Source organism: Phoxinus phoxinus (assembly GCF_949152265.1).
Source record: "Phoxinus phoxinus genome assembly, chromosome: 21".
NCBI classification, from domain to species: domain Eukaryota; kingdom Metazoa; phylum Chordata; class Actinopteri; order Cypriniformes; family Leuciscidae; genus Phoxinus; species Phoxinus phoxinus.
In genome coordinates this window covers 2,674,267-2,695,806 of record NC_136896.1, presented here as the reverse complement: position 1 = coordinate 2,695,806, position 21,540 = coordinate 2,674,267, and the positions used below count along the sequence as shown (strand labels likewise).

The following is a 21,540-nucleotide window of genomic DNA, read 5'->3' as shown; positions in this document are numbered from 1 at the left end:
ACACCTGCATTCAGAAAGACATTCTTTCACTCTGTGCTCGAATAGAAGGCCAAACAGACAAATGCTGGTCCTTCCCTAAATAAGATCATGTCATGTACGTAGACCTATATGTTTATGTTCGCATTGACAACACCCTTCATAAGACGTGCAACTCTGCACTTTGCTCTTAAAGAATTTAAAGAAGTGAACATTATGTTCACCGTTTACTGGAAGAGCAACATTTACACCCTGTTTTTTGTTCTAAATTCCAAACAATCCACAAAGACTTCATCATCATTCAAAAAATGTGACACACTTTAATGTGTCTTGACAGAATGTCCCCTCTGTAAATGTACATACGGTATGTACAAACATATAAATGTGTATACATTCACATAAACATTTACACAGATAGTTAAATAAGCAGTAATATTTAAACTAGATGTCTCTCTATGTTGATTTGGCTCTCTCTATTCGTACCAGTTTTCAATTGTGCAAAGCTTTGCATATGTAAGAGTTTTTGGTAAAGAATTGAACACTAAGGTTTAATTCGTGAACATTAGTCATGAAATGATTATGTCATTTGCATACTCCCTTGTCAAAATGGGGATCATGAGAAGCTTGTGAGCATGATCATTTAACAAGATGAATAAAATATTTATTGTATTATGTGTTTTAATTCACACAGTCAATCTGGCACTAAAATAAAGAACATTTGGTCCTCAGAACTACAGTAAAGTATGATCATCTCATGAGCAGTACTGTGTATTTAACCTGATATTCAGGTTTATTGTCATTTTTACACATTTCACAGCTTTTAGGATCTGAACCAACCCGAATGGATTCCAGACAATGAATGATTATCAAGTCACCAAAGTGGATTTTTCCATTAATTGTTGCAAATGCAGTTGATCGAGAATCCCCCAAACTACTACAGTACTGTACATGACTGTCAGCACTGCATTAACACTCTTTCTATTTTATTTAGCATTAACACACTTTGGCAAATATGATGATTGCAATTTCTACATATTATTACAAATGGGCAAAACAATCATGTTAAAATCAGTCATAAGAATGCAGATCATGTGATAAAAAGTAAAAGGGTTGAACATTATTATAAGATAATCTAACCATCGATAAAGACAAACAGAATGAAATGTATGAATGTACAACATGAAACCTGAACATTATTATTAGCTGATCGTATCTATTGTCTCTCAGTGAAGTTCAAACCTCATGTATAAAAGTGTTATAGAGACACACTGAAGAGGAAGAATATTCTAATTATTCCCTAAACAAACTCTGATTAGCATCTCACTGAATTAAAATGGATACTAATTTGACCCAAATGTTAATCAGAAGCTTTTGTGTGTCTATGGATGTGCAATGAAAAATAAGACAATGTATATCTGACACATTTAAAAACCTGTGATAGTGATATTGAATATACCGGCTAAACTACAAGTTGCCAGACCAAACAGCTCCGTGTACACTGAAGTGTTGAGGTAAACTGCACACAACATAATTACAAGCTTTTCAACACACACAGACCAACCTATAAAAATGATGCAGCTAGAGGTGTAGAATTATTAGATTGTTAAAATAACTATTAGCTTTACATTAAATATTGGTTAAAATAAGGGCAAACAAGTTACTTTTATAAAGTTTAAGATATGTTTCATTACAAATACCATAGTTTATTATTATTATTGCTGATGTTGCTATAGAAACTATAAAACCATGGCAACGAGGAGCTTGGTTTCTTGAACTTACATTTAAACTCCGGATGCAATAACTATGGCAACTTTTCATTAGGGCATGGAGCCAGAAAGAAGACATTTTAATGTTAAACCTATTTAAAGTAAATTAAGTCATATATGCGTAAAAGTTTGTTTCTGTTTCTGGAAACCGGTTTGCTTTGACCTCATATTTGGTGTTAATGCATTTATGCTTTTAATATGTTGTAAAAAAAATCCCAACATATTTATTAATAGAAACCTTTTCACAAAATGGTATTAATAATAATAAAAATAACTTAAACAGTTGTTAATATTACACTCTATCTACACATTAATCGAGGACAGTATCAGAGGACTGCCTGAATGTGAACTTGCCATCTGTCCTACTGGCTCTTTAACTTCATTCTCTCTTCACCTTCTATAACTAAAAAACTAAGTACAATAAAATACTGAACTAACTTCAACCCCATCTGCTTTCTGGAAAGAACAATTAAACTATAAAATTATTCAAAGCCTTTAGAAATAAAAGTAAAATATCAAGACTCTTCTCATGCATATTATCATAACATCACAATAGAAAAGAAATCAAACGATTGCAAAGATAGCAGTAAACAGATATCACTATAATCATTAAACATTCTCATACTTTTACTGAAAGAAAAAAATATTACAAAAGGAAAAGGCCCACCATCATTTATTTTTTATTTTTTCTGATTTACCTTTTGGATCATTAAGACCATTTTCATACATGCCTTATACTAATTGCCTGAATAAAAGGAAATAAATGAGAATTACTCTCTGAAATCAAGGACCAAAATGGAAATAAATGAATGCAACTTTATTGTGTATCCTTGACAAAAAAAGTCATAACAAAGTTGTATTGCTACTTTTTATGTCAAATAAACTAAACCAAAGCATATTTTGTTGCATGGATGTCTGAACATGCATTACATCAAAGGAAAGAACATACCATCTGCTTTAAAAAGAAGAAGAATAAGAATGTCTATGTATATATGTAGTAACAATTAATGTAAATTATTAAACAATAATTCTATTATGCTACATTAAAGAACAGGTATGAAATAAAGAAACATTTAGAAACCCAAAACCAGTTTGTCCAATTAAAATGGAATTAAACAATATGCATGTAAAAAGTTGTGGTACTAAACTAAAAGTGTGTGAGGACACTCATCAGAGGAACAAGTATCAGCATCAGAGAACCACACAGACAAGAAGCCTCAGATACCTTCACTTGTTCTGGGACCCACTTATCTGTGAACAGGGAATATAATGCAATGCAGTAAAATATAATGTATTTACATAGAAATCTTTATTTACAAATTATTAAAATAAATGAGACGTTCACCTGTGTTCCCCGCAGACAACACCAGAGGACCCATGGATATGGAAGCACTGTCATGGAAGTCCAGAGACCTGCGCTCTCTCCGCTGGTGTCCAGAGTCACAGTCCTAATAGAGAAAAGAGCAAAATCCAGCTGTGAATCTCTTTAAATATCACTGAACAACAAGATAAAAGAGAGCACAATGTCTCCAGAAGAGGGCAGCCTTGAACATTAAGGACCAGATTTACTAACAGAGAGAGCCAGCACAAAACCTCTTTTGACATTTGTAATTTATTGTCATTTTTTGACGGCCTCCGTAGTTGTACCCATGTCCCCTCCTACTTATTATGTGCACGGCAGTATCTATTATAAAAGTATGAGCATGGCTCGGTACTGAAGCTGTGTGTCAGTTGCATTATTTTACATGGTGTCAGAAAACTGTCAAGAACAGATAATAAGCAAAGTATGGGACGCTCCAGATCTGTATCAAGAATTCGAAGCCACGTCACATTTGTATTTGACAGACAGTTGTCGGAGCAAACATCGAAACAGCGTGCAGACTGGCTGGACACGTGGATCGGTGAGCAAGGCAGAGAGATAAATAAGATTCTGCTATTTGTCAAAGGTGAGAAAGATGACCCATCTAAAGTTCTGGATAATTTCGCCAACTTGGCTTAGAAAAAAATACGAGAATAGTTAGATACCGTTTTAAACAAGGAAAACAAGGAGTCACTGAAGGTTTTGATCACTTCGTGAATGATTTGACAATCCTGATCATGGATTGAGAGTATGCTGATCCAGATGATATGTACTGTAGATCGATGTGATAATAGCGGGTGTCAGAGAAAGGCCAAGAGAGACTGTTAGAAAAAGGGGAAGATTTGACGCTACCAAAAGCAATTGAAATCACCCAGCAGTTTGAACTGTCACATAAGCAAATTAAAATAGTCAGAGAAGAAGAATCTCAAGCTAAGTAAAGTACAGGTGAAAGCAAAATACCAAACTGCAAACAAGAAAACCTATCAGAAAAGTCAGACAAAAGCTGTGCAGAAAGAAATGCATGCAAACCAACCAAAATACTGTTAAAGTTGCGGCAAAGACCCACAACATAAGTGGAATCAAGGAACATTTCCAGCAAAAGGCTCTGTCTCCTCATACTGTCACAAACCAAACCACTGTGTGGCAGTATGTCACAAAAGATCAGTAAATACAGTCAGTGTGCAACTGCAATCAGAAACAGAAGATGAGGAGATACTGATAAATGTCACACTTACAGATGAGCTCATTAATGATGAGTGGACAGCAGACTTTACAATTCTGTCTCAGAAGGTACTATTCAGAATTGATACTGGTGCAAAATGTAACGCATTGACTTTAAGCATTATCAGGCATGTTTGCACGATGATGAGATTAAATGCTCCAATCGGGTGCTAAAGTCCTACTCTAACCACAAGCTGAAGCCTACAGCTGCGGTTGACCTTCTGACTAAATACAAGAATACTAAGATATCAGCAGAATTTGAGATTGTGGACATTTCACAAGAAAATGTGCTCAGTGGTGCAGCAGCAGAAGCCTTAGGCCTAGTAATGTGGCTTGATGCACTAATAAGAAAGAAAATAAAAGGACACATTCCGGTCAGACGACAACAAAACAAAATGTGCCGGCTGGGCTGGATGATTATCCAGAGCTGACACACACTACTGGCTATCAGCTACCAGCTATAGGTGGAGAGAGGAGAGAGAGTGATTGAGCCGATTCAGTGGATGGGGATTATAAGGAGGCCAAGATTGGCAAGGGCCAATGGGTGGAATTTGGTCAGGACACCGGGGTTAAACACTTACTCTTTACGAGAAGTGCCATGGGATTTTAGGACCTCGGATAGTCAGGACCTCGGTTTAATGTCTCATCCGAAGGACGGTGCTCTTTGACTCTCAGATGAAACATCATCATTTCTGACAACCTTTAACACGGCCATTGGAAGACTTAAGTGGCTTATGCTTCCTTTCGGTCTAAAATCAGCGGTGCTATAAGGGCATCAGCGGTGCAATAAGAGCATCAGCGGTGCAATAAGAGCATCAGCGGTGCAATAAGAGCATCAGCGGTGCAATAAGAGCATCAGCGGTGCAATAAGAGCATCAGCGGTGCAATAAGAGCATCAGCGGTGCAATAAGAGCATCAGCGGTGCAATAAGCGTCATGGATGACATTCTCATAGCAGCCCCCTCAGAAGTACTCAGAGCATCAAGACCGCACAAAGAAGGAGCTCAGCTGCCTCCAACAAACAATCCAACAAGGCTGGCCAGATCACAGACGTGATGTGCTCAATGCAGTACAACCATTTTGGGACTCTCGAAGCCAACTTGTTGTTGCGTTGGTGTTCTCTACAAAGGCCTGCGTATAGTTGTACCCCCTTCCATGCGATAACACATGATGAAGCTTATTCATCAGTCTCACTTAGGAATAGTGAAGAGCAAGCAGAGCTCGCGAGGTCCTATACTGGCCAGGTACAAGTTCTGAAATCGAGCAATTGTTGAAGAACTGCGGCAAGTGTACAGACTTTCAGAACCGACTGCCTAGACAACCGCTCAAACTAACAGAAACACCCAATCTTCCATTCGAAGAAGTAGCTTCTGACCTGTTTGAGTTTGAAGGAAACCATTACTTTCTGCTGTAGATTACTACTCAAAATTCATTGAAATTGATAAGTTGAAAGACTTACATTGTCGTACTGTCATAGAAAAGCTCAAGGCTCAATTCAGCAGACATGGCTTCCCTACCATTCTTCGAACAGACAATGGTCCACAATATGCAGTGGATGAATTCAAGGACTTTTGTCAAAGTTGTGGAATCATTCACAAAACATCATCCCCAACGACGCCACACTCAAATGACGAGGCAGAGCGTGCAGTCCAGACTGTTAAGAAACTTTGGTCCAAAGCACCAGACAAACACCCTGCACTGCTTGACCACAGAACAACGGCAAAAGAGTCAGTAGGCTTTTAACCAGCTCAGCTGCTGATGGGCAGATGGCCCCGTAACAACCTGCCTGTTGCTCGTCTGCTGCTCACGCCAGCAGTGTATGAAAGCAAAAGTTCTACTATGACCGCAAGAGGGCAAGTGACCCTCATGCTGCACTGAAGCCTGGAGATTAAGTAAGGATGCAATCGTACCCTTGCAGTCACAAGTGGTCTCCTGGAGTTGTAGTGAAATCACATTGTGCCCCATGATCTTATGTTGTGGACTGTGGAAGTAGAGAGGACCGTCGCAACATTCAGCATCTTCACAAGAGCACACCAGCTGCCAACGAGTCCTGTCACAGGCTTAACGATGATCAATGGACAGAGATATCAGAGCCAGAGAGTGTTGAGGAGCCAAAGTCTGTGGATCATCCTAGTTCATCCCAAACATCACCTACAGAACTCAGGGCTGCTAAGCAGACTTTACCAACTGGGCAGTGCACTACTAGACGAGGCAGAGTTGTGAAGCCTCCTGACAGGCTCTGCTTGTAGTCAGGGAAAGGCATGGTAAAGACAACTTGTGGAAGTGATGTGCTAATAACTTCTCCTCCTAGTTACACCTGTTGATGTTACAACAGTTCATTGTTGTGATAGATAGATTGTGTCATTGACTAAGTTGCATACAATATGTGCTAATGTTTCTTTATTATTATTTGGATGTGCAAGTTTTATGCAAATCCCAGAGTTAAAGTAAACAGTAGTGTTTAATGTTAGCAATATCTGCATATGTATGTAAAGTGATATGTTGGCATTCTTGTTTCATACTTAGGAGGGAAGATGTAATGTATTGTCATTTTGACAATGTTTCTTTAAGTGACGCTCCGGCCTCTGTAGTTGTACCCATGTCTCCTCCTACTTTGTATGTGCACGGGCCCCAAGGGCGTAGATTTGGTTTGAACATTGGGGGGGTTTTCATGTGATCATGGTATAAATATTGGGGGGGTTGTAATGCATAGATTTAATTATTGATTAATAATTATTGACCACAAATTACGCCCCTGTGCACGGCAGTATGTATTTAGTAAAAAGTATAAGCATGGCTCGGTACTGAAGCTCTGTGTCAGTAGCATTATTTTACAACATTAAAAAAAATACAGTCAGGATTTACTTAAGACTCGCAGTGAAGAATTAGCGATGAAAGGGTGTGGACACTTATTTTTGCTGCTGACTTTATTGCATATGCATTTGTAGGAGTTTATCTTTCAGACACAACATTTATGGGAGAAGAGTACTTTAATGAATCATGTAATGTGATTTACTAAGGTTTGTGCTAGTCAATTTATTGGCATTTACTCCATTATTTACTGCTCCAAAAAGTATGTCTTAAAGGGGTCATGAACTGGTTTTAAAAAAAATATTATATTGTTGTCTGAGGTCAACTTATGATGTTTGCTTAGTTTTTACATTCAAAAATGAATGCGTGCGGCATTAAAGACTTGGAAGTAAACGCCCACTGCTATGATTGGATAACAGTTTTGCATATTATAATGAGTTTCAAGTAATGCGTGACTCGGTGGGCGGGGCTAAACAGGCAGTGTTGAAGTAGGTGTCGATCTTTTTCTGTGGAGGCGGGGTTTGATACCCTTTGAAGTCATAGATCCCCAATTTGAAAAGCCTGTCGTTCGCTGGGCCTGGTGTCAATAAAAGCTTTTATTGAACTTACAAGGAAGTTTTCAGTTCTGAAACTTACAGGATATTCTTATAGTATAATGACCTCTTATATGTCAAAAGGAAAATTTGATTTCTCAGTTCATTACCCCTTTAACCCATTTTTCACCCGTGTTGTTAGATTACACACACACCTGATTATCAGTGGCTCTGCTTTTTTGTAGCCCTATACAAATTTTCACACAAATTTTCATAGATTGCATTGGATATTATGGAAATGAACTGACTGCGTCCGTGTTCTTTAGTGTCTAATAGTAACTTGCCCTGTTTAGTAAATCTGCCCCTAAACCTTAAAATATACCAACCTTATTTATATTAGTGTTTGATCAATAAGGGTTTATAAACTGCAGATTCATAAACCTTTACATTTACCCATCACATTTTACTAAAGCTACTCTATATATATATATATATATAAACGTATGTATTTTACACACACAGACAGAAAAACAGACAGGGACATTGGCTATTAGATTGATGTTAAGGACATACATTGAAAAATTATTTCACAAATACAGTGCTAAAGCTACTCCTGAAAATGTATCACAAATTTATGAATCATGAGAGGTTTTGAAAACTCACCGTTGAGCAGCGATTGCTTGACAGAAGGCAAAGGTGAACAGCACAGTGCAGGTAAAGCTTAGTGGCGTTTGCAGTGAAGATAAACATCCTGAAGGAGAAACGGCTGGATGTCGAGACACCGTTCTGCAGCAGATCCACTGTGCCGTCATTTGGATTGGGACACCTGAGAATATCGATAATGACATTCTTTCACTTTTGTATTGACTGTTTCAAACGATCTATTGCTTTAGTTCTGAAATACTGAAATACAAAGCATGTAAGGTAATCTTAAAAGTTATATGATTATTATTTATTCAAATGTTACATTGAGTTAGACTATAGGCTTAAAAGAATAGAAAGAATCCCTGCTTTACTCTGAAAGGATGAGATCCCAGCGGAGGCTGTAATCAGGATCATTCACAGGTGTAGCCCAACACGTGTCCATCACCAGGGCAAACTGGCGGCTGTCGACCCCCTCAACACGAACTTCCACATGCATCTCCTGGTCGAGCTCTGCATCCACACTACCAGTGAAGGGCCGGGTAAACTCATCATCCTCATATGGAATCATCCGGACCCGATATCTGCCTTCACCAGCGGGAAGAGTCTTGTGCACAATACTGTCGAAATATTGGATAGATCTGTGTTACATACTTTGTTTTATGGGTAAAATTCTGTTTAAAATATATAATCTTGGTTTAGAGTATATAACCATATATTTACTTTTTAAATACATTTATTTATATATTTTTTTAATTTTTTTAAGGATTAGTTCACCTAAAAAGTTTTGGAATATAGTTCAGAAGTCATATGGACCTTTTTTGTACTTGAACTTGAAATTCCCCATGAGGATTTACTGCATTGAAAGGCATGAGCAGAAAAAAATTCTGTGTTCCTTGAAACAAATAATTAAAAACAAAAATTTATGTTTTTGGTGAACTATCCCTTAAAAAAATAGTGCTGCTTCACTCGCACCTGTCCAGTGGGTTGATTTCCACATTCATGGAAAGAGTTTGTGATTGAGGATACACACAGCTGAAAGAAAGCTTCAGGATTTTCTCTCTGCTGATGAGATCTTCACCTTCTGACCCCGGTGTCCCCAGAATAAAGTTATCATAGATGAAGTGGGTGCCGTTAGCCTGTGGACAACACATATAACATTGGTATTTTAGCATAAACTGAATTCAAAGTATAAATAAATAAATAAATATATATATATATATATATATATATATATATATATATAAGAATTGGATAGATTATTTGAATAGATTATACATAGTTATTTCCTACCACAAGATTTGTACCACAGATGTGTTCATCGTTATCAAAGAGGAATTCCACTCTGCCATTCCGGACCGTTCCTTTGCAGCTGGGATCATTGAGGTGTAAGACATCAGCTGGAAAACCAGCCTCAAAGAGCTGACAGCGAGACACAGATATGGAGCCAGAGCTGCTTTCACAGGTTTCTGAGACATCTGAGAGGGGACAAAAAGACAAAAGATTGTCATAATTATAAAAAAAGATAAAGTCAACTAATGACCGAAAAGAAAATGTTGAATGATACGAACCAAAAGAGTCAGGTTGTGGTCTGGGTTGGTCTTCGTTACATAAACAGCCATACACACCATTTTTCTCCCCACACCATTCATCTTCTGAGCAGAGTTCAGAACAGCGATCTCTCACATCTAAGAGGAAAAACACAGATAGATGAAATACAACACAAAGACTTGGGGCCCTATTTTAACGATCTGAAACGCAAGTATCAAACGTGAAACGAAAGTAGCTTTGTGGGCGGAGCTATTATACCGGCGGGATAAATGACTCTTGCGGCCGATGCAAATCTAAAAGGGGTTGGTCTGAAGTAGCTTCATTATTCATAGGTGTGGTTTGGGCGTAACGTGAAATAAACCAATCAGAGTGTCATCTCACATTCCCTTTAAGAGCCGGCACGCTTGTTCATGGCGGCTATTATAACGGCGGATTGCTATTATAACGGCGGATTTGCCAGCGCACGCCAGGAGCGGTTCACAGCCGAGGAGGCCGACGTTCTCGTCAGGGCCGTAAAACACAGAGAAGTGACACTGGGGATGATGGGAGAAACACACCCAAATTAGCTTCGGTTAAACAGGCGTATAATAATTTGGGTAAATGTGTAAGCTAGATTTATTTTTTTCACATCTTCATGGACACAACAATGATTTCCCTCGTGTGTTAATATGTTTCCTTGTAATAATGTATTATTTGCAAAAATGAAAACTGCTGCGTCTGTTTAGATTAGAGAATCAAAGTGTATGAGTGTTGTCCAATCATGCGCCCTTAAAATAGCATAAGACTAACGCACAACGCGCCACTGACTTTAGACTGGGTTTTTCCTGGTCAGTGGTGGAATTGTTTTCTCAAACTGCAAAATAGCACCAGGGAACATTTGTGCCGGAACACGCCTCCTCTTTTCGTTGAACTGCAAGATCACAAAGAAAATGTGTCTGAAATAGCCAGGGGTCCAAAAATCTCACCAGAAAGCTATGGTAAGTGATATTGAGCCAAATTAAAAACAACAATACACTATACAATAGTGTGGATGTATAAAAGGCAATCAAATTACACTCTGATTGTTGTATTTATATCCAGTGGTGTAGTCTATGTGATACGCAGGTATACGCCATATACCTACTAGGAAATGCCAAGTATTTCCGTATATACCCACTAAAAAAAGTGTGAGGATACATAACTTCGTTTTGTGACAGTGACTTTTTGTTTTGTGACTTTCACACTTTCATTCATAAATTCACAGCATCTGTGTTTGCAATGGACACAGATCAAATTGCGGAACCCACTCACAACTGTATATAAAGCAGAACGTCACGGAATTTGGTCATTTTTTGAATGAATAAATCAAAAGTAGGGCTGTACAATGAATCAAATCTCGACTAGTGTCTGTGAATATTAAAAACTCAAAGAGACTGCAGTTGTTCAACGCGTCTCTGGGAATGAGCGCTCAATGTGTGCTCTACTACACACACACACTGAAGCAAGAGTGACTTCACGCTCGTGGTGTTTTCAGCTTTTCACTGTATGAGGACATGTCACATGATCACAGAGCTGCTATGAGAGTCACTTCATGAGAATTTCACCATTTCATTTGATAAAACTATCGTCATTTATTTACGACATCGTATCTTTACGACAACCTGTCAAAATAAAAGTTTAGTATAATTTGAAGAAATTATAACATAAATATATTACTATTGCACAGTAGAGTGTAAAGTGTTCAAGTAGGCCTAATAATAATAATAATTTATTAAAATGGTGTCAATGTCTACAACCCACCAAAATAAAAGTTCGGTCTAAATTATGAAAGAAATTGCACAGTAAAATATACTGTAAAATAATAATAATAATGAAATCTATTAAAACTAGTTTTAAAAAGGAATATCACACAAATTTTCATACATGTTTTAATTTAAACCGTAACTTGCCAAAACAATAACACCATTTTCTTTTAAAAACACCATTTCTAAAAGTAAATTTGTATTTGTGCCTATAATGTTTTTTTTATTATTATTATTATTGTCAGCTGATAAAACCTGTGCTTCAGGGACCATATTCATATAACATCTAAGGCTAAATGTAGCTCTTAACTGGCTGAGTTAAATGGTGATTAACACTAAACAGTAGAACATCAGTCCAGTCTCCTCAGCTGTAAATGTCATTGGCTGTTAAAGTCTTGTGTTGCTTATAATAAATTGACATGTTGATAACACTTAGTCTCATAATGCTCTCAATTACATGTCGCTGCATACTGTATGCATTAGTGAGTGTGGTGGTGCTTATGGGGTGATGAGACGGGTTAGTATGAGGCGGGTTAGGCGTGGGGTCACAGTATACTCACTACAAAAAACTAGACTACACCACTGTGTATATCTGTGTGTGAACATGCTGTTAAAGGGATGGTTCACCCAAAAATGAAACTTCTGTGATTCATTTACTTACTCAAGTTGTTCCCAAAAATTATATGGAAATCAATGGTGACCCACAACTGTTTGGTTACAAACATTCAGCAAAATTTCTTCTTTTTTGTTCAGCAAAAGATATAAATTCACACATATGTGGAACAGCTTGAGGGTGAGTAAATCATGAGATGACAGAATTTTCATTTTTGGGTGAACTATCCTTTTAAGTAATTTCCTCTCTAGTTGTTGAGATGTGTGAACAGTTTGAGTTATAAAATTAGTTTGAGAAATGCTGGTGGTTTAGATTTCACTATTAAAAACACTTCAGTACTTCATATTGCCTAAAAATGCATTCTATGCAGCTCATAATATAATTGCCTGTATGGCTTTATAAATTATTTTAAATTATTTACATACATAATAAAACACATAACATAGATCTGTTTTGCTCATGCCAAACAATAATAATCCAGATTGTAACATAATACATTAAATTACCAGTTGTAGTATCCATGGTTGTAGTTTCTGGCATTACAGTAGTAGTGGTAGTGTTTATGTTGCTTGAATCTGAAATAAATGATAAATATTAAATAAAAAATAAAAATATTATCTCTTATATGCACGAAGGGCACATGTAAATATATTTACCTGCACAGTAAGCCAAACTGCAGGTAGTTGGGCTCACAAACTCATAGACATAATAATCTCCTGGACAGGCTTTGACTTTAATGGGATTGGATTGGAAAGCGCAGCAGTTATTGCTCCAGTGACCGCAGACATCTCGAGTGACCACTCCATCCTCAACTGTTGGATGTCCTCCATTCAGCCACAGTGGAGCAGCAGTGCCACAACTATACTCATCCACACATGTGTCTGGCATCTGAACGCTCTGACCCTGAATGAAGAGACGGTACCAGCCGTTCCAGCTGACCGCAGCGTCACACATTATTTGAGAGGAATGTTGATTGTTGGTGTCTCTCCATGAATCATCCATGATATTGTAGTTGTAGCACGGGTCAACAGGGGGAGCTGTTGTCATGGAAATATAAAAAATATATATTTTGCTGAATGAATAAATTAATTCAGTTTATGTGTATTTTTTGTAGTGGTTCTGTTATGAAATAGTTTATGCTCTTTACTTAAAATCCCTGTTTCATTTGCATTTTAAGTTGAAGCTGAAGACAATTCGTCTTGATCTTTCAGAACATATTCTCTTATGGCGCTTTTCCACTGCACAGTACCAGCTCGCCTCGCCTCGACTCGCCTTTGTTTGGTTTTCCACTGTGTAAAAGTTGTACCGGTACCTGCTTCCAGGTACTTTTTTTCGTATCACCTTCAGCAAGGTTCTAAGCGAGCCGAGGCGAGCTGAGGCAATACTAAACTATGACGTGACACACGGCAGACTACTGATTGGTCAGAGATAATCGTCACTATTCACTGCGTCATTATTGCACGCGCCAGACGGAGTATCCTGAATAACCCCGACATTTTTTAATAGTTTTGCCAGAGATTGCGTGATATACCCATTACTAATATTATGTAAAACAGCATACACTCGATTTCCTCCATTGTCCTGTGTGTGTGGGTAGCGGGGGTGTGTCGCGTCGCTATGACGACCAGGTACTATTGTGGAAGTACTATTATGCAATGGAAAACGGAGCCGAGTCGAGTCGAGTCGGTACTGGTAATGGAAAAGCGCCATTATCTAGCTGAGAGAAAAACAGCCAAATTTGAGTCCCTTTGCAATTGAGCACAAGTATTACAAGCTAATGGACTCCAAGAAGTCAGTGCTTTAAAAACACTCTTTGCCACTTATTTGCAAAAATATTGTTCTCACGTGGTATTCTGCACAGACTGTTGATTGAAAATGAGAATTTTGTTTGTTCTTTCAATTTTAAAAGTCTTTATTATAGAACTAACATAGCCCCCATTCAAACAGAAAACATGATTTGAAACTAATCTTCAAAAATATCTTGTTCTTAGATCTTTTGATTATTTTTCATGGCTTATTACATTTCTTTGCTAATCACTTCATTTTGCATGTTTCGTTCATTCTCAAACTGGGTTCTGTCTAAAATAGTCAAGGGGTTCAAAAATCTTACCAAAAACCATATCTCATATATTTTTTCAATCACAGCAGGTAAAAAAATAAGTGTGAAACCATCAGGAACCCTTTAGTCTCCAGCGCCACCATTTTCCAGAACTGCAACCCACCTGGAGTCTCCAGAAGTGCAAGATATCAGGATCTCAGAGAATTAGGTTAGGTAAAGAATCCTAAAAAAATTACCCCCACTTAATAAGAATCATAAGCTGAAGTTTAGTAAAATATGTGAAGACTGGTTTTATAGGCTTTATAGACAGACAAGACTGAGAGTGACTCTTGAAGGACCAGCAGCACATCCTCTCGTACCACTGTTTGAATCATTTGTCTTCAGTAAGTTTTGGGAGTTGATTTTAAGTCCATCTCCTATACCCTGAAAGGTCTGTGTTGCTCATTGTCAGTAGCAGCTCACAGCACAACTCCCTCGCCACCGCTGCTGTTGTCTGACTTGAACTGGTGCTGGTCCCTCAAGAGTCACTCTCAACCTATCCGTCTATAAAGCCTTCAGAGGATGTCTATAAACAGTCTATAAACAGTCTTCATTATTTCACAACACTTCAGCGTGTGATTATTATTAAGTGTGGGTCATATTATGTATTCTTTACCATAACAAAGTCTCTGACATCCTGACAACTTTTCTTTACCTGGAGTCTCCATTCTGGAAAATGGTTTGAAATTAGTCTGGAATTGGTAAAATGTCTTTAAAAAAAAAAGATCAGAATATTAACTTGCATAATAATTATACACACACTGTATATACTGTATATATATATATATATGTCTGTACATGCAGTAATTTCCTCTTTCTGATGTTGGTGTATATGAACATCGGTTATGAACTGAGTTTGAAAAACACTGGTGGTTTAGATTTCACTTTACTTTGTCTAAAAATGCATTCTATGTTTACATTTAAATATATAGAGTTTGAATTCCATAATCATTTGTGAGCTGCATTGCTTTTTCCTAATGTGATGTTTGTCAATATGTTCTGCAGAAATTAATTTAGTTATGAATTTACTTAAAGGGCACCTATTATGACATTTAAAATGTTCCTAATGTTGTTTTGGGAGTCCCCAACAACAGTTTTACATGCATGCAATGACAAAAAACACTTTTGTTGTCGTATAATATGCATTTATTTTTACCTGATTTGCTCACCGACTCCCAAATGATTCGTTCAACGACTCATTTTTCCAAACCCCTTCTTTTGCACAACGTAATCTACGTTGATTGGTCAGATGACCCAGCAGTGTTTACAGAGATAATACTTATTTTTAACACGGAGTACAATGATGCTTTTATCAATTCAATTTTGTTATAATAATGATTATAGTCCACTGCTTTAGTTTGTAGTAAAAAACTAAAAATAAGATGAAGAATTTAATGTTATGTTAGCGAGCATACCCCAGAGTTCATATTGTAAAAGCACAATCAGTCTTTGTTTGCGTTAGCCCGATGCATAAACATAACGTTTAAAAAAAAAAAAAATGCAGTTACGTTACTACGAGGTATTACTCTATTCTTTAAGACAACTCCGAAAACAATGACAAACACTTCACATATCTCAATACAATTGTCATTGAAGACCTAGAAGCTAAATGGTGCTTACACAACAAACAACATAATAATTAAGCATGCTACATAAAACATAAAAGCAACAATTATTAATAACACTTACAGGTTGTGATACGGAGGAGGAAGCTGATGCAAATACACTTGGAACTGAACCTTCCTTCAATATCAGCCGGCTCGCGAATCCAAGTTTGATTGCATTTAAAAAGCAATCGTCTTCAAAATGGCGCGAACAAAGCACAAGGCTCGGACTATACTTCTGTGGTATAGCTGTATATATGAATTGTAGCCACTTAGTCTTCAAATGCTCCTCCATGGGCAGATGAAAAAAGTTGGCTTTTGAGTCGCACAGCACTTCAGAACACAGCGTCTCGTCGCCATGATATTTTCCCTGCTGGCTTTGGAGCGCAATAAGTGGGCGTATCGTATTCAAATAACTTGACAAGTTGACGTCATCTAGTCAGAGAAAAAGCTTCGGTCTTCTAACGATTCATAAAAATGACTCAGAGTCGACTCTTACTTTTGAAAAACAATAACTTTATATACGGTGCACTTTCATATTTCAAACTTTGCAGGATGTTTTTGTTCACTTAGATCTATATTACACGCTACATGAAAGGTACATTTCAAAATTCCATAATAGGTGCCCTTTAATGTGATAAACAGCAACATTTCAAGATATCATGTTCAATAAAAATACATGTCCATAAAGATGCTCAATAGAGTTTATAAAGGAAGCAAGACAATACTTTACCAGTGGTTGTGATTGGTGGAGTAAAGGATTCTATGGATGGGATCGTCTCTGTTGTTGATGAGATGGACTCGCTTGTGGATTCTGGTATTAGGAACATTTTATATTAACAACAATCATTTTCAAACAAAATCCAGAAAAAAAATGGCTGAAGATCATACGAGTAAGTGCTCACCAACACAGTAAGTTCCACAAAACATTGGCTTGACAAACTCATAAACATAGTAATTTCCTGGACAGGCTTTGACTCTTATAGGGTGGGATTTGTAAGAACAGCAGCCATTCCATGAGGAGACACAGACCTGACAGGTGACCACTCCATCTTCCAGCTGTGGGTGAGGGCCGTTGAGCCACAGTGGGTCATGAGTGCCACACATGCCTTGATTTACACATGATTCTGGCATCTGAGCATTTTCACCATTGCTAAACATCCTGTACCAGCCATTCCAGTCCACATTATAATCACACATGCTATAGTAGTAATAGTTATTATAGTAAGAGTTGTCTGTGGATCTCCAAGGCTCATCCAGACTGATAAAGTCGTAGCAGGGGTCGACACTTGGAGTGGAGAAAGGCACTATTAAGGAAAAAATAGAAAGAGAGCATTATATATTGCAGATTAAATCGAACGAATAATATGAATATAAATCATGACAAGCAAGTCAGATATAAAGATAAATAATTCAATATTAATTAATATACCTGCACAATATACAGGATCTGGGATTGAGAGAGTTGGTCTGGTAAATTTGTAGATATAATAATTTCCAGGACAAGCTTTGACTTGGATTGGGTCGGATCTGTAGCGACTGCACTGATCATCACGGGAGCCGTAAACTTCACGAGTAACAACTCCATCTTCTAGCCGAGGATGAGAGCCATCAAGCCACAGAGAACTATAACCTCCACATGACATATAATAAAAACACCACTCAGGCATCTGAGCACTTGATCCATCAATGAAGAGTCGATACCAGCCGTCCCATTCTACACGAGTGTCATCATGATCAGATATGTATCCATAACTAGACCAGTAATTGAGTGTGCTTCTCCAGTAGTTGTCGATTGTGTTGTAGTTATTACACGGGTCATAATCTGTTACTGAGAGATGACGAGACCAAAACAAAAAAGTTATATTTTAATGAGAAACTTCGCAAGTGCAAATCTGAACCAGTCAAACACTGTAATAATCATGAGATTCTTAAATCATGCAAATTTAATGCGACTGTGTAATATAATACATATTATTTACAACTTACTCGAGGTGATGCTGGATCCAGTGAATATTTCTGGACTTACAGTGGAAACCACCTGTGAAATAGTGTTGACATCTAAAAAAGAAAAAAAAGAAAAAGGACATTAATGTCATGACAGAAATAATAAAAAAATTGTTTTGAAATAAATTAGAAAAGCACAGTACCTGTGCAGTATCCTGTACACCACCATGCTTGATTCACAAGTTCATAGACAAAGTAATTGCCTGGACACGCTTTCACTCTGATGGGGATTGACTTGTAATCACAGCAGATTCCCCAATAATAACTACCACACACCTCCCTGGTCACCACTCCATCCTCTATCTGAGGGTGAGGATCATTGAGCCACAGATTGACTTCTGTATTACAAGTATATGAACTAACACAGGTCTCTGACATCCGGATGTCCATTCCATAGTAGAAAAGCCGGTACCAGCCATTCCAGGAGAAAGAGTAATCACAAATATAATCTCCACTTTCATTGTTGGCTCTCCAGGGACGATCCAGAGACTCATAGTTGTAGCAGGGATCACTGATGATGCTTTGGAAAGCAACTGTCATGGAGATTGGAAAAGTATTATTAAATACATTTCCTATACTGTATATACAAGAGTGTTATATCCTAAAATCTTTTAGGATGATTCATTACATAATTTTGAACTATTAAATTCTAACCAGCTGTGTACATTCAGTCTCATAATGGGGCAAAATACTGGCTGACAGCAGTCTGTAGAAGCAGACAGAGCAACGGGGGCAACATATGACAAAAGCTACTCAAATAAGACTTTACTGACAAACACTTGACTGCAACTATAAGAGGACTGTGAAGTAATATCATGATGTGTTCATAAAGAGAATATATATTAATTACTAAGCGAATGGCCTAAAGTGTTATTTGAGGAATTTGTAACATAACCTACTATACAGAATGGATAATGGACTGGAAACCCCTGATTTTAACTAATTAAAACATGCTTATTTTTATAAAACAAAAGATGAATGTTGAATTATGTAATATATAGAGCATTTACTCATCATATAAAAAATCCTAACAAATATCCCAAAGAAAAGGGTTAAAACTGTACCTGCACAGTACATCGGCCCTGGAGCTGATGTGATGGGTTTGACCAATTCATAGACGTAATAATCTCCTGGACAGGCTTTGACTCGGATTGATGTGGAATTGTAGGCGCCACACTGATCGGAATACTCCCCCCACCACTCATACCACCTTGAATGAGTTCCCACGACTTCACGGGTCTCCACTCCATCCTCAAGTGTTGGATGAGAACCGTTGAGATACAGTGCAGTTTCTCCACCACATCCCACATTACTCACACACCACTCAGACATCTGGGCACTTTCTCCATTCAGATACAGCCGATACCAGCCACTCCATTCAACAAGAGTGTCATCATATCCAGAGTACTGATATGGGCTTTGCCGCATATCTCTCCAAAATTCATCAACAGTGTTATAATTATAGCATGGATCAGAGATTGAAGTTGTAGGTTCTGAAAGAATAAAGAAAAAAAGACTCATTCACTGAGGTGGCAAAAACAAGAGTTCAGGTAAACATCTAACATCTGTGTCTATATGAAAAATAAGATATTGGGATGATCAAATTAGGATGGATTAGAATTAGGTAAACTGACTAAACCTACAAGTGTATCCTTTATACACATCTCTCACTCAGATAAAAAGAGTTGCCATCAAGATCTCAATTGAGGGATTTCTATGAACTGTATTTAGTATATTTGTTTTCACCAAATAGAAATGACAAAGCAATACTTTGTTTTGGAACTTTGATGATAAATGTGAGATTGAAATATTAAAGTAAAATTATTTTACCATTAAAACAAAACGTACAAAAAGGGGACAACATTTAAGATCATCTTCAGATAAGCAAAGAGTGTCATGCTGGACTGTATGAATAAAACTTACAGTCAACAAAGTAACAAGTTACAGTACAAATATAAAGGACAAATAAGGATTTGTAAAACATATATATATAAACAAATATGTTTATTTTTGTATGTTTGGTGGAGGCGGCCGTGGCTGGTCAGCATGGTTGCAGTAGGTGAACAGTTTAGCTTGCACAAACTCATGCGTCAACTTTCTCCGCCTATCGGGTGTTCGGTTGAAGAATGCAGTCTAGCGGTGGGTGAGATTGTTGGATATGATAGTGTTAAATCGGCTTCTAGAATGAATAGTGCCATTGCGATCTTTTTAGACAATGTGGACAAAGTAAATCAGCTACTTGAGAGCGGAGTAGTGATTCAAGACACATACACACCAGTTATGTCTCTAGTAAGTCCTGCTAAAAAAGGTCATTATTTCGAATGTAGTTAAAGGGTTAGTTCGCCCATTTAAGACATGAGGTTGTATGCAATCCTTACCAGCACTATAGTGCATACACACGGACCCACTCTGTGGTCACCTCCCTGGTCAGAGTTCTGGCCGCTGGAAGTTTTTCAAGAAAGTAGTCCTGGTTAGTTTCCGGGGCCACAAAACTGTGCGTTTTTACGTGAAAAAATTATTTGAGTTTCAAAGCTTGATTAATTTACATCACAAAAAACACGCCGTACAAAATTCATACCTCAGTTTTAATCGGCACTATTTTCTTTCCATTTCTATCAATCCGCGCTGCTGTCAACGTCAACAGTGCGCACGTTCCGATCAGCTGTTGATAGCGCGACTCGCTGAAAACATGTCTGATTACGAAACTTCTGATGATGAAACCAATTTTAGCACAATGTCAGAAGGAACAGATGATGATGAAAGTAATTTTAGCACAACGCCAAAGGGATACCTTTATGAACCGGTGGAGTAGCCTATACCGATGCCGAACTTCAGCAGATGGAGATAGAACGGGAAGAGAGAGAGCGAGAGGACAGAGATGAAGTTGTCCAAGTTGATGCTGGGCCCACAGCTGTAGCAAGAGCCAGGATGAACGACAAATGGTGGTGCACTTGTTCAAATTGTCAAGTTATGCCAACAGAGGTTGAAAGCTATTGCTGCCACGAATGGGAACTCATCATACCATAGATACAAAACCTTTCGATTGACGAGGAGACTGTCTGCATTACAACTATGAAGTTAGTAAATAGAGCTTACCCGTGTTACTGGTACAGCAAAACGTTTTAAAATTAGTTTTTTGTTTTTGTTTTTCCTCCTTGGTTGGGGATGTAATCGTCTTCGCTGAAGTGAGCACTGCACACACGAAAATCCTTGATTCTGGATATTTTTGCTCCCGCAGAGTAGCCGATGGCAACCAGCCAAAGCTGTCTCGTAGCTAACGTTATATCCGAAACAGGAAAACGATGGAATGTGAACGGTGATCCCGGCACATTCTTGTGATCACAACCTGGGAATTTACAAGTTCGCACCATTGTTCGTTTTCTACTTTTTGCGTCGTTGTCATTCGATCGATTGTGTAAACACAATCTGAACAGCTGATCGGAACGTGCGCACTGTAGACGTTGACAGCAGCGCTCGCGGATTGATAGAAATGGAAAGAAAATAGTGCCGATTAAAACTGAGGTATGAATTTTGTACGGCGTGTTTTTTGTGATGTAAATTAATCAAGCTTTGAAACG

General features: G+C 37.8%; 1 protein-coding gene across 1 annotated transcript in view; it reads right to left on the bottom strand.

The window, feature by feature from the left end:
* Positions 1-2,500: 2,500 nt before the first annotated feature.
* LOC306989048 (uncharacterized protein) overlaps positions 2,501-21,540 on the bottom strand; it is a gene marked incomplete at its 5' end in the record, with an annotated part of 42,143 nt that continues 23,103 nt past the window's right edge. The window contains 12 exons of the mRNA XM_079594367.1: positions 2,501-2,993; positions 3,088-3,190; positions 8,330-8,492; positions 8,683-8,928; positions 9,284-9,447; positions 9,602-9,786; positions 9,880-9,996; positions 16,861-17,262; positions 17,388-17,786; positions 17,945-18,016; positions 18,106-18,495; positions 19,027-19,455. Of these exons, the coding sequence (XP_079450493.1) occupies positions 2,890-2,993; positions 3,088-3,190; positions 8,330-8,492; positions 8,683-8,928; positions 9,284-9,447; positions 9,602-9,786; positions 9,880-9,996; positions 16,861-17,262; positions 17,388-17,786; positions 17,945-18,016; positions 18,106-18,495; positions 19,027-19,455 (2,774 nt within the window). The 3' untranslated portion in view covers positions 2,501-2,889. The remainder of the gene's footprint in view (positions 2,994-3,087; positions 3,191-8,329; positions 8,493-8,682; positions 8,929-9,283; positions 9,448-9,601; positions 9,787-9,879; positions 9,997-16,860; positions 17,263-17,387; positions 17,787-17,944; positions 18,017-18,105; positions 18,496-19,026; positions 19,456-21,540) is intronic.